This window comes from Amphiura filiformis, chromosome 13 (genome assembly GCF_039555335.1).
Source record: "Amphiura filiformis chromosome 13, Afil_fr2py, whole genome shotgun sequence".
Taxonomy (NCBI): domain Eukaryota; kingdom Metazoa; phylum Echinodermata; class Ophiuroidea; order Amphilepidida; family Amphiuridae; genus Amphiura; species Amphiura filiformis.
The window spans coordinates 13,909,509-13,923,338 of NC_092640.1; the positions used below are offsets into that span (position 1 = coordinate 13,909,509).

Below are 13,830 nucleotides of genomic sequence, written 5' to 3' on the forward strand. Positions count from 1 at the left end.
CCCTTGAGTCACATGGGCCTGAAATCATATGATGACGAAAATATCAATGTCTCCCCTCACATTTGGTCCTTTAAAAGTGACTTACACATGTTTTTGAACGGTTCGCCATTTACAACAACAACCAATAATAGAAAATGCCCAAAAAGTGATAGGCCTACAATCTACATCAAATTGAGGCCGGCCACTACCATGCCATCGACTACCAAAAAATGTTTATTATATTAGGCCTAAAGGAGTATTTCGTGATCCTAGCATCCTCTTATGACATTTTTCAGTACATATCCACGAAAAAAGCATATTCCCAAAATTTCAGTTGATTCCGATACTTGCGTTTGCGAGTTATGCATGATTATGTGTATTACACTGACAATACGTTGTAATTTCGTTCTGGTGCACCAGAACGAAATTCAAATTTCACGATATCTTTGCTAAACGAATTAATCTGAAAGAAATATTTTGTACATAAACATTATGTAGCCAGAGGTTTCCAGTGATATAAATATCTCAACTTTTTTTGAGAAAAGTGGGGGATGAGGCTGTGGATCACGAAATGCCCCTTTAATCTCCTTGCCTCACGGTCAAAATTCGTGATTGCGCAATGTTGCTAGCGCCAGCACGTGGGCTTTTATTAGTCTATTTTGCAGTCTGATACAAATAATCCGGTCCATGCACAATTGACTTTAGACTTCCGAACAGACTACGCAAATAACAACATTGATTCAACATGGAGGGGGAATGGAAGTCTCTACGAACTCCTTTGAGTGAAAGTACACTCAAAACCTTGGATAAACTAGGCTTCACTAACATGACACCTGTACAGGTAACGTACCGTTTTAATAGGTTGACGTTTCGGTGTAAAACAAAGTGTTTCGAGTCATCTTAAGGGACATTTAAGCTTTATAAAGTAACAATTTTAGCATGGCATGGTAGTATTAAGTAGTGGACGTCACGAGTTACTGTATCTAAATTAAGACTATAGTCAAATGTAGATACAGACTTTAAGGTACATATTTCGAGGTGCATAACAGACACCAAATTTGTGTCATAACAAACACCAAATTGGTGTCGATGACCTGACATGCATGCATTCTTTTGTGATGGTCTTTCAATTTGTACCGAGTGTCCTTGGCAGACTTGACTATGCTTCAGTGGTCATGAAAGGATTCAATAGATAACCTCTGGCTCTGCCCCACTAATCCCCAGCTATTGTCTGAAATTGCACCTCGGAAGATATATTATAACAACTCAGTCCTCAAATGATAGTCATATAACGACCAAAAGATAAATGACTGACTATCATTGAGGACTGAGTTCCGCAGTCTAAGTCAAATGCAGCAAACCTTTGACGAGCGCGACTACTGTGATGTTGCAAATTCGGCGCTAACAACGCGTACGGCGCACAGTTCATTCATAAATTTCCACTCAGCAACAACATATCGCCTTAGCAGCCAATCAGAGACAAGTGAATGCAACGCAGTAAATACGCGATGTATCCTTACAATACGCGCTCGTCAAAGGTTTACTGCATTTTAGTACATGTGACTACGACCCTACCTTAGGACCTGCATAAACAAGTCACATGGATGGGCCCAAAAATGTTATTTATTTCTGACACCTAAAATAATGAAAATTCATGATGCATTCAAACCCATTGTGATGCTGATAACAATAGGCTACTTCAGTTGGAAGTTTCATGACAATAGCCAGTGGCCACTTTAACCAGTGGTGTGTGAAATTATACTAGCCAAATACTAGTCATATTCAGACAATCATACAATTCTTGAGGATTGGTGTGCTCGAGAATTATGATCCCCAAGTCAATCCCTGAGTATGTGTCCACATGACTGAATTACAGCCTGTTTTGCAATATCTGGAATTGCAACCGGTAGCTTATAGTCCATACAGGACCAACGCAATATTTAGCACTATAATCAGCGCCGTCAGGCGTTGGTCCTTATAGATTGGTGCTCTACCCCCAGCAGCGCACTCGAATTACCATAAGCAGTGACCTGAACCAACCCAGTTAATGACAACGTAATAACTCCAAATATGGTTGGTAACCCCGCCCATTATTTAACTGCATCTGTTATGTAACTGGGACGAGTACGCTAGTCATCTCAATCGATTGATTATGAGATTGCATGGATCAAAACACTTCACACTTTTGAAGTAGCTGGGTTTCGACCACTGTAGGCCTAAATCGTGATATCATATTGATTTATTTTGTAAAATCAGTGTTGTCTGGCTCTATTTTGGAAATGTGCTTATTTAAGCATGAAGCGGCAAGTTCGCGTAAAAGCTGGCAACCAAATTGTTTTGTTTAATTCGGGTATGCTGAATTCAAAACTTTTGTCTACCAAGCTATATATTGGAACTCCGTGGCCCTCAAAAAAGACCCTCAAGCACCCTACATGCTCATGTCATATAGGGGGGCAAAAATGCTCCAAATTCACTAAAAACATGTCAAATTATTTGTCTGGGTCTAAGGATCACAAAAGTGTAACATTATTTGCGCACGTAGGATATATTGAGTTTTGAGGTTTGACAGGTCCAAGGTCAATTTGCACGCTTAGGGTGAAAAATTAAAAGTTGCTCCGATTTTCGAAAAATGGATGCAAACTGTTCTTCAAGTTCAAGGATTCTTTGATTATCACTCAATCGTTGGTTCATTCAACCAACGATCCGTCCCAATAAGTATTCAACAAACAATCAAGAAAACAATCAGAATCATTATTGAATTGATTGATTAATCAATTAATTGATATGGTCATCCAATCAATCAATATAATAATATAATATAATAGAATCACAATAACTTATTAGATTGATATATCGATGAATTAATAGTCAGTCAATCATTGAACTACTCATCAAGTATCAATCAATAATCATTCTGCTTTCGATCAATCGATCAATTATTAACAAATTACATTGTAGTCTCGCAATTAATGTACCGTATCTTGGTGTTAAAATATCAATCAATCAAGTAATCGAGTCAAGCAACCACTCAATTTATAATCAGTCTCTCAATTGTCTCTTCATGGTCTTACACTAGGATCCACAACATGCTCATCTATAATTAATAAGGGCACAATTCTTTAACCCCAATACATTTGTATAGTCATTGAATGACCTTTGAAAATTTGGATACAAAACTCATACTCTGAAACTTGATGTACAAATTTGCACTATTGAGTATTTAATTGAGGTTATTGAACTATGTCATTATGATGAGGCCATTGTGGTCCATAGTGTTAGATCTGGCAATCTCAATCAGTCAGCCAAATAGTTATTGACCGCTCTTAACTTCATAACCAGTCTCTCAATCAACCAATCTACCAATCATTCATTCTATAATTCAATTACAAATTGCATTCGTTTATAATTCATATGCATGATATTCATTCATTAGTGACTGATTAAGCATCAATAATCATTAATACTCTGGTTCTGATATGATTAGTCTTTGATCTAAAAATCTCTAAACAAGCTCTCTAAGCAAGCAAAAATGAAAGAGATCATAATTTCTCGATATAAGCTATATATAAGCCTGATCAATGGCAATATATAAATCAATCAACGAAAATAAAATAAATAAATGAATAATTAATGAACACACATTAATAATAAAACATAAATGATGATACATGAAATAAATGTAATTATAGGCCCGTATTAAATAATGAAAGAAAGAAAGAGAGAAGGAAAGAAAGAAAGAAGGAAAGAAAGAAAGAACTTGCTGAACTTCTTTTTTTTTTCAAGAAAAGGAATTAAAGTAAATAAATGAGTGAAACCCAAAGTTTTTATGAAGCGCGTGTCCTCCAATTCTATATTTTTCTTAAACATGTTAAACGAATAGGCCAACTATCCCAATTAATAGAGGTTATGATATGACGATCATACCGTAAATATGGCGGTATACTCAAATCCATTCAACAAAAGCATGATTGCAATCTACCGAGACAGTTCGTCTCACACACATAACAAATGCACTACGATCAAATAGGTTTATGACAACATTTGATTGAATGGACTGCACTGCAATCAATAATTTCAAGCACAACCTTTATACAAAAATAGTAAGGAATCGAGGTTAACCATGCAGGACAATATTAAATGTAGTGATGACAAAAGGAATTGATTGTGTGCAACCTACAGGTCAGTGAACTGAAGGTAAGAAGAAAACCGAGTATTATAACAGGATTAACACATGCAACTGAAGAGGGTTAATAATCAATTTTGTTACGCAATACTGGTGTCAATTCCAAGCTGGAAGCTAGTGTTCTGGTAGCAGGTAGGCAAGCCACACCTACTGACAGCTATTGATGATATTTAGTCAATCGGATTGGCTGAATACCATTAGTAGCTGTCAGTAGGCGTGGTTAATCAGTTTGACATTTCCCTCGACTTTCCAGGTCAGGATATGTCTAATCTAGAAGGACCCACGCCTGACGGCGTGGACTATCGTACTAAATGGAGCGTGGTCCTCCTTGAAGGACTAGTAGCTTACTGTAAGCATAGATTTTAAATACTTGCTGTAACCCAACTAATTGAGCCGTATTAAATATATTAATACAGGGTCATGTAGGTTATGCTCAGCACCCAAGAATCGGAAAATGTATCGGTCACACACAGTGTCATCAACCCTATATCTTCATGGCAGGAATCGCCATGGTAGGTTAAATCCACAGCCACGATTAGCCATTTGGTTCAAACCTTTAAAGCTCTTTAAAACTGATAATTAGTCGAGGGACATAACTAAGGCTACTCACAATAGCTGGGTAATTGATCTTGGTCGTGCGTGAATAAGCTTGTATGCCCCATTGAGGTCAATGGTCATCGACTTTTATACTACCTACAGTGAGTGCAGCTGTACTACACGCTGCACGCTGTAGTCTGGATACAGGACCAACGCAATATAAAATGGTCAGATTTTGAGTTCAAAGCGCACGGCCAATTTTCAAAGCGCATTCTAGCGACTATCATATCTGTTCAACACGTATTTTCAAGTGTATGAGACCACATCTGGTTTCTTGAGAAAAATTCATTTATGGAGATATTCATCAATTTCTAACCCAGTATCGGAAGATTTTCGCCTGATATCAAAATCGTGCATAGCAATTCACGTGTATCGATCCCGTGTATTCATTTTAGTGTCTCTGCTCCACCAAATAATTATTAGCCAGGCGGTGTCGGTGTGTCACATGGCAGTGGAACCCGAGGATCACTTGGGAAATCATGAAATTTCTTGGGGATAAATTTGGGGATACATTTTGGGGCAGACTTTAGACATTAAAATCCTCCAGAGCGTTCATACGGCAGATTTCCCGAGGCTTTTGCTTGATAACTGCATTGCTTAAGCAAAAAGTCCTCCGTGTGGACGTGCCTAGTACTGTGATCAGTTTGTCCTTCATTGATTTATCTCTATTGTCTGGTAGGTGACAAATCTATGAATGGACTGTGTATTCAGTCCTATTCAGTCAAATGGATGAATGGGGTTTATTTGTTGACTTTCTTGGGATTAAAAGTGTGTCCCAGTGCAGGAGCCAAGGTATGCTCGAAGTGACATGTATAGTCACAGTTGTAGTAACTACAAATTTCGAACGTTTGACATGTTTGAGGACTCTGTTCTCAAGTTGTAGCAGGTCACACACGATACTGTGAAATTTCAATTGTAGTCATTATTTAATGTTGCCAAATATTGATATTGTCAATAATTTTTGGAAGTTTTTGACCTATCCATATATTCATACATTGCTTACCTATGTTTTTATAACATATTTTGTGGTGAACAATCATTACAAATGTGTAATTTGTGATCATTTGTGCAGCACACATTTCTCCGGTCCGGCAGCTAAGTACAGACAGCGGTGATCGATGAAATGAGTTGTGGGATACCTTACCTATTCGCGGATAAACACATGGTGGCGTGTTTACTAAAATTCTCCTTCAGCCGTATGCGGTGCGGTTGGTGCGAGGTTTTTGTTCTTAAATGATTTACTGCTTGAATTATTCATGAATGTGGACAATAGAATCATGAATATTCCCTGTCTACTTTCGCAGGAGTTTTCACTACAATATTCACTGTTGAAGGGATATGGACGGGGTTTTCTCTATATTTCTTGTTATCTTTATTTCTTTCTTTTTTTCAGCCATCTGTTTTCCTACTAATAGTAGGCCTATCGTATTTAGAATTGCGTAGAAATGCCACTTGTTCAATTCATGCCACCAATTTACACTTTAAACAATTACCACCTATTACTCCGGGCTTTTATTGCGTAACTAGGGGTAGCTTGGTTTTAGGGTCATGTTTGTAAGCATCGCCTAAATTTGACACATAATATTAATATATTTCATTCCTTTGCCATTTTTTGGACGGTAACGATATGAAGGAACAAACAGCGTGATTATTTTCTTTATATTTCGAAAAATGTAATTACCTTCGTAAACGAATTGAAGTTATATCCAACAGCAAGTGGCGTAGCCAGGGGGGCTAAAGAGGAGAAGCTGCCTCCAATGAAAAGTCTTGCCCCCCTGACAAGTGACAGAAGTGTGAGTACCTCAGGCTAACTTTGCTGATGTGTCAATTGAGCAACAGCCAACAACTATTCTAGGGCTACATCCATCCTTTTCGGCTTTGTTTACTTTACATCACATGCTAGAAAGAATGCCTGGCTGATATGATTCTGACACAATTTGAAATAGCTGGCAGGCTATCTATCATCGCCGGTTATCAGTGGACTGAATTGAGGATAGCCTTCTCCTCTATCCATCGTCTCGATCAACGCCTCACCCATTTTTGCTGCACAGATTATTTGGGTGTAAAAGATACTGCATTAATCACCCTTTATTTCTTGCATGTATGTATCAGTCATATGGAAATATTAACTCTGTTCAATTTGCCATTGTATTATGTTATTCCAGGCTGCAACAATTCCTCTTTTTATGAGCAACAAAGATGTAGCAGCAGAAGCAGTAAGTATACCCCCCGAGTTGCAGGGTTGGGAAATTACAAAATGTTACAAAACGCATCAGTTGGCTAAATCTCAGCTGACATGCCCCACCGGTGCTCCACGTTTCGAGGATGGGGGTGGGAAAGTACTTGAATAGTGCAAGTTTCAGTAAAAAATACATTTTTAGTTTTTTGTATTAAATGTGGTACTTGATCCACTAAAAAACAAACACAAAATCATATACTAAGTATATAATTATAAACATTTCTTATACTTTTAAAAAATGCAGATAAATTACATAAAATGTCCTTGTTTTTCCTTATTTTGAAGTTACAGAATAATCACACATGTTGTGCAGCTGTGCCTTTGAATAAGGATTGATCACCATGGGTTGTCTGAGTACAGTAATAATTATTGCTTCTAGATATAGTGGTGTCTCATGCATACATTGTAACTGTATCTTTATTAATCTGATAAACCCCCAAATATGACATCAAAATTCAAAGTGAAGATAAATAAATGTATGTTTGTACATTTAAGAGCTGTGCAATAATTACATGTACAGTGTATGTGTACCCCCAGGGATGGCGAATACTCTAAATGGTCTGCCAAAATGGCTTGCCCCCCCTTTGGCCATGCCAAAAAAATCTTTGCCCCCTTTCGATGTACCATAAAATCCTTGCTCCGCGTATACACATGCCAGATATTGGGGAACCTAAACATAGAACCTTATAAATTGTTAAATCATGTTATGCGAGCGGAAACACAGATGTGCACATCGTGTTTAAATATTTGTGCCTTGTGTAAAACTGTACATGTACTTAATTCCTTCTCACAGGTTACTGGAAGTGGCAAGACATTGGCGTTTGTCATCCCAATACTAGAAACACTACTGAGGAGGGAAACACCACTCAAGAAAAAAGAGGTATGAAGCAACAATAAGTGAAAATCGGAATAAGTGAATTATGTTTAATTCTGCATTGAATACATGTCTGAAATGCTAAAATGAGGACAGCAAAAGTTTACTCAATATTGGGTAATAATCAGGGGAACAGCCTTTAAAGATGTCAAACCATTTAAACAAAAGCATGTTTTCCTGTGAAGATCACATGTCCAGATAACACAGAGCTCCATATAAAATAAGTCCTGATATTGGAGGTTGGACCGCATAACATTATAAATATTAGAGTGCCAAGCAGGGTATGTATGCCAATCAGGGGCGTAGCATTGACAAGGAGCAGTGCGGTCCTTTTACCATCTCCTTTATTAGCCCTTACTTAATTTTCAATTTTGCTCAGGGCCCCTGGACTTGTCCACCCTGTCCACCTGCTTGCTATGCCCCTGATGCCAATCATGATTGGCTTGTAACCCCACACCAAATGACAAGTATTATACAATACAGAATATTGTTTGGTTATTGGATGCAGGGGTATGCTGGGCAAGGTATACAAGGCAGGCATGAGAATTTCCAGTCAAAACTCTGGAACCAGTCTTTTTTGATGTCAAAATTTCCGCAGTTTTATTTATTGTCAGGTGTTTTTGTCCAATTTTACGCGCTTTCCAGACTTTTTCATAAATGCGTAGTCCTATGCCTGACAAGGGGGTAAAACTGCACGGTTGTTCTTTGGTTAACTCTTATATTAATTAAGGGGTAAAATGGATGTAGGTTGGTACAATAATTAAAGTTTGCTTTTCTAAACTCGGTCAGTCCCCCTTTGCAAACTGAAACCACAGATAGATGAGGTCACTGCAAGCTTCCTGGGGGGGAATTGACAAAGTTTCAGCAGCTGCTTCTGATTGGAGTCTCTCTGTTTTTATTTTTCAGGTTGGTGCAATTATTGTGACTCCTACCAGAGAGTTAGCTGCACAGATAAATGAGGTCATTGCTAGCTTCCTGGAGGATTTGCCACAGTTTCAACAGTTGCTTCTGATTGGAGGAGTGAATCCTATTGCTGATGTTAAAAGGTTGCAGGGAAATGGGTAAGAGACAAATTTATAAAATCATTGTTGCTCTTTGTTCTCTATGTCATCAGCAATATCATGCCATCATGATCATCATTGTTATTGTTGTTGTCATCTTCATCATTATCAATGACATGGTCATCTTTATAATCATCGTCGCCATCATCGCCAACGCCATCATTATCATCATCGCCATCGCCATCATCATCATCATCATCATCATCATCATCATCATCATCATCATCATCATCATCATTACATCATCGTCATTAGCATGGTGGCGATCGCCACCCCTCCTCACCATCTTCCTCCTACTGCCCCTCATGCTCCTGTTTCTTCTCTTCTTGCTCCTCCTCCTCCACATCATTATCATTATCGCCATACATATTGAGCATTTATACATACATATTGAGCATTTATAAAGCGCTGCTACATTAAGAGCGTAGCGCTACAAACAATATTGAAGGTGGCAAAAGGCCAAAATATATACACAAGCAAAATATATACAGAGCAACAGAACAATTAGAATGAATTATACAAATGTGTCTTAAGAGCCTTCTTAAAAACAGCAAGTGATGTAGATTCACGGATATTGATAGGTAAATAACTATTCCACATTCTGGGAGCATTATAGTAGAAGGCCCGCGCTTAGCAGACTTCAGCAGTTTAGATGTATTGTGTTCTGTCAGTCGTGTGGTGTCAGATGCTGAGCGCAGTCCAGCTCTACCAGGTTGATTGAGAGTGATACAAGAGGAGATGTAATTAGGAGCCATATGATTCGGGCATTTGTAAACAAATAAAAGTACTTTACACAAAATTCTTTTGTCATCATCACCATCATCATCATCATCATCATCATCATCATCATTGACATGGTGCCATTGCCACCATGCACCACCACCTCATCATCATCTTCCTGCTGCTGCTGCTGCTTCTCCTCCTCCTCAGGATCATATCATCATCATCATCACCAACAGGATTCATTGTTCTCGTCATTGTCATATTCATCATTATCATTGACATGGTCATCATCATCATCATCATTATCATTGACATGGTCAATCATCATCATCGTCATTGACATGGTCATCTTCATAATCATCGTCATCATCATCATTGACATGGTGCCATTGCTATCACCTCCTCATCATCTTCCTCTTGTTCCTTCTGCTCCTCCTCCTGCTCCTCCTCATCATCATCATCCAACATTGTCAACATGAATGATGATGTTGTTGTCTTCAACATTATCAACATCATCACCAACAGGCATCAGCAAATACATGATTTTATCATCTTTTTATTTTCTACACAGGGCCAATATCATTGTAGCTACACCTGGAAGACTAGAGGGTGTTTTCCAGAAGAAAGAACCAGGAGTAAACTTAGCCGCCATGGTGAGGTCCTTAGAGATGTTGGTCCTGGATGAAGCGGATAGGTTATTAGACATGGGATTTGAAGCAAGGTAAAGATGGAAGAGAACTCATTTAAAATATAGGTTTTATTACTGTAGAGGTCATCAGCCTTCCGCCATCTTGTGGTTAAATCAATACGGTTGCATCCCCCTTTATTGTCATGGGTGCAAATCTGTGTAATCTTGCCTTGGTTATCGCATGATTTTCTTTTATACTTGAAGGTTTTATTTTTTTTTGCCTTTGCCCTCTTAGAAAACTTAAATAATATCACACTGAGCATGTCAAATACCCTCCAAAAAAAAAAAAAAAAGGATTTTTACAACCACCACACTGCACCACATGATAGATGGTGCTATGTTGCACTCAGACAAATGGCATTTATGATGATGACAGAGTTGCAATTTATGGGACATTTAGCCTTGAAATGGCCACATTCACTGAAACAACCTAGACTGTTGCCCTCATTCGTCAATCTTCTGGATTGACGACTGAGAAAACTACATGGAAAAAAAGTGGTGGACTTTTGCAACCAGATTCTGGTTGCACATGAATATTAAGCAGGTTGCAAACTTTCACTGAGAATGCGCAGTTGTGTCCAAGACCGAATTTGTTGTTTTTAGAACTTCAGAGCGTGATTTTGTCACAACGGCGCAGTACACACGGCGCGGTACACGGGTGTCGCTAGTCAGTCGCGCTATGGCGCATTAACCAAAGTAGCAAGCATGGGTCCGCCACAATTTGAACTATAAGATAATCAGTCGTCACTACGAAGCATAACGCATTATATGCGCAGTGTAGACGGCTGGTGGAATAAGTCTATGAAACAACCATATGCTTAACAAACCTGTACTGTTGCTATTGTTTATTTCAGTATCAACACCATCCTCGGCTATTTACCCAAACAGAGGAGAACAGGTTTATTTTCAGCCACGCAAACTGATGAAGTTGAAGCATTGATACGAGCAGGTCTTAGGAATCCAATGAGGATTACAGTGAAAGAAAAACACACAAAATCTTCTGTAAGTATTATCAGTGTAAATGTAGAGGGAGGGTCCTATTATGTAATAGGTTTATTTTCAGGGACATAAACTGGTGAAGTTCAAGTGGAGCATTTATTAGCTGGAAACAGGAGGAATTCTGATATCCGGATAGAATTTGCATTGGAAGCTGATGATGTAAGTCACCTTTTGGAGGCTGGGTTGTTCATATATTCCAGCAATCCAAACATACAAAAGTTAATGAAAACATTCAAAATCTGCAAGTTCTATTAGCCCCAACTCCCTCTCTGCTTTTTGCCTAAGTGGAACGAAAGAAGGAAGAAAGAAGATGAAGAGAATTTTTTCCCTTGCCCAGGATTTAACCCACCAACCCTTGTGCCAAGTAGCAAAACCATGCGTGTGACCTTTGCCCAGCCAACAATTTTGTGTATATGTGTAGTGTGGCAGGATTATGTAATCTGATCATGTGGGATGCATGGTCTTGCAGTCACTTCGTGCTGTATGGTTTTGTATGGTCTTGTAGAGTTAGGGTTAGTGTAGATTTGACTGGGTGGCAAAATGATTTCTCAAAAATTGTAACAAACATGAGAGAAACTTTAAATGGCATTCTCTATTAAGATTCAATTGAGTTGTCATAATGGGCTATTCCAGTTGAAATCCATACTCCCCTATGGAAGACATGACCTTAATCTTCCACATAGGGAGTGGGGATTTCAAATGGAGTTTCTAGTAGAGGTGATTCCATTTGAAATCTGCGGCACTCCCTGCTTGGGAGATTAAGGTTTGACATCTTCCGTAAGGAGTGTATGGATTCCACTTGGATTAGTCTCTAATTCTTGACCTAATTGATTAAAAGCAATAATAATGGATAATTGTGTTAAATGCAGTTTGATACCACACTTGTAAACAAGAATTCCAAATTGTCCAAATTTTAGCAATTTTGTGAGAATTGGTGCTATTTGAAAAAAGCAATCTACAATCTGAACAACAACATTCCACTGGTTGACAGAGTCAAGACAACCCAACTCAGATTTCTTGGCCATATACTTGTCTTATACAACAAGCCTGTGAAAGAATAAGCCCTTAATATTCCACAACATGGGAAGAGGAAACCAGGATGACCGTGCACACTGTACTTGCAATATGTTCAGCACCTCCTGGGAGATATTGAAGGGATGTTTCAGCCAAAAACATTTGCTTTGCTAGCCCAAGATTGCAGCAGTTGGAGAAAGCTTAGTCAGCTTGATGATGATCAATAAATGATACTTCTTAAAATAAATCGAAAAATATTTGACGAAATGCAAACATGTAAAAAGGTATGGGTAGCCTTATTTGTTTTACACATATGGACCAATTTATAGCGTCACATGTCATTGCGTTCAGTCACAGTGGTTCATTATGTAAAAAAAGAGACCATTTTAAACAGTGTTAAAAGTTGCATCTGAGTCCATAGGAGTCAGCTTTCAAACAATACAGTAGGCCAGGTCTTTTCATGTGTTTGTTAACGAAAACCTGACTGCTATGGACTCAGGTGCAACTTATAAAACACCCTCTTTTCTTACACAATTAACCATTGTGACTGAACGCAATGACGTGTGACACTATAAATTGGTCCACATGTGTAAAACAAATAGGGCTATTATAGATATTTGTTTACATTTTTACATTTCGAAAATATTTTTTGACTTATTCTAAAAAGTATTAGGGGGAACTTATAAGTTGTGGACCATATATATATAAACTGCTCAGGCATAACCAACTTTTTATAATGAATCTAAACAAATTAAAAATAAAGATATCAATTCTACTGTTTGTTCTTTTTCAGATTGTCCAAAGAACTCCATCCACACTCACAAATTATTATACAGTAAGTACTGATATTTTATGCCCGGGGTACTCAAGTTTGGTTTTGGTAGGGATGTGCCGCTGAGATTTTGGAAGTAGACCCATAAATATACCAATTTTTCAAGAAATTTGGACCCATTGATATACCAAAAGTCAAAATTTTCGGCCGAATTTACCCAAAATTGTCTTAGTTTTTACAAATTTTCCCAAAATTTTGGGAGAATTTTGGCTAGATTAAGGGAAAATTGGGCTGTTTTCCAAAAAATTGAGAAAATTTTGAAAAAGGACCCATTCATATACCAAAATAGGCTTTGAAAAGGGGTCATTGATATACCAGAAGGCTGAAAATGCTACCCATGTTTATGCACGTCCCGTATGGTCATTTGTACTGAGTACCCCCGGATTTTATGTTCATATATTGTGATGAAAACTGTTTTTGCCAAGCGGTTAAAACCACAGTTAAAACTGCCGTTTTTTCCACTTGCGGCAAAAACCTGCGAACCCTGATTGCTGGAGACTTCCTTTAAGTTGGTATTACACCCCTTGATAAATTTGTGACTATTTTTGCATTTTTCTCAAAAACTAATAACACACTGGTAACAAAAGTTATGTATATTATAGGGGCAAGGAATCCAGTTACCACACTGGAAATTCAGTGAC

The 13,830-nt window shown here is 38.1% G+C and overlaps 1 protein-coding gene across 1 annotated transcript in view; it reads left to right on the forward strand.

Annotated features, from left to right (window-relative positions):
• Window positions 1-681: 681 nt before the first annotated feature.
• Window positions 682-13,830, forward strand: part of LOC140168024 (ATP-dependent RNA helicase DDX55-like) — a 34,465-nt gene continuing 21,316 nt past the window's right edge. The window contains exons 1-7 of the mRNA XM_072191328.1: window positions 682-820; window positions 6,925-6,975; window positions 7,792-7,878; window positions 8,779-8,933; window positions 10,228-10,377; window positions 11,199-11,346; window positions 13,151-13,192. Coding sequence (XP_072047429.1) covers window positions 725-820; window positions 6,925-6,975; window positions 7,792-7,878; window positions 8,779-8,933; window positions 10,228-10,377; window positions 11,199-11,346; window positions 13,151-13,192 — 729 coding nt within the window. The 5' untranslated portion in view covers window positions 682-724. The remainder of the gene's footprint in view (window positions 821-6,924; window positions 6,976-7,791; window positions 7,879-8,778; window positions 8,934-10,227; window positions 10,378-11,198; window positions 11,347-13,150; window positions 13,193-13,830) is intronic.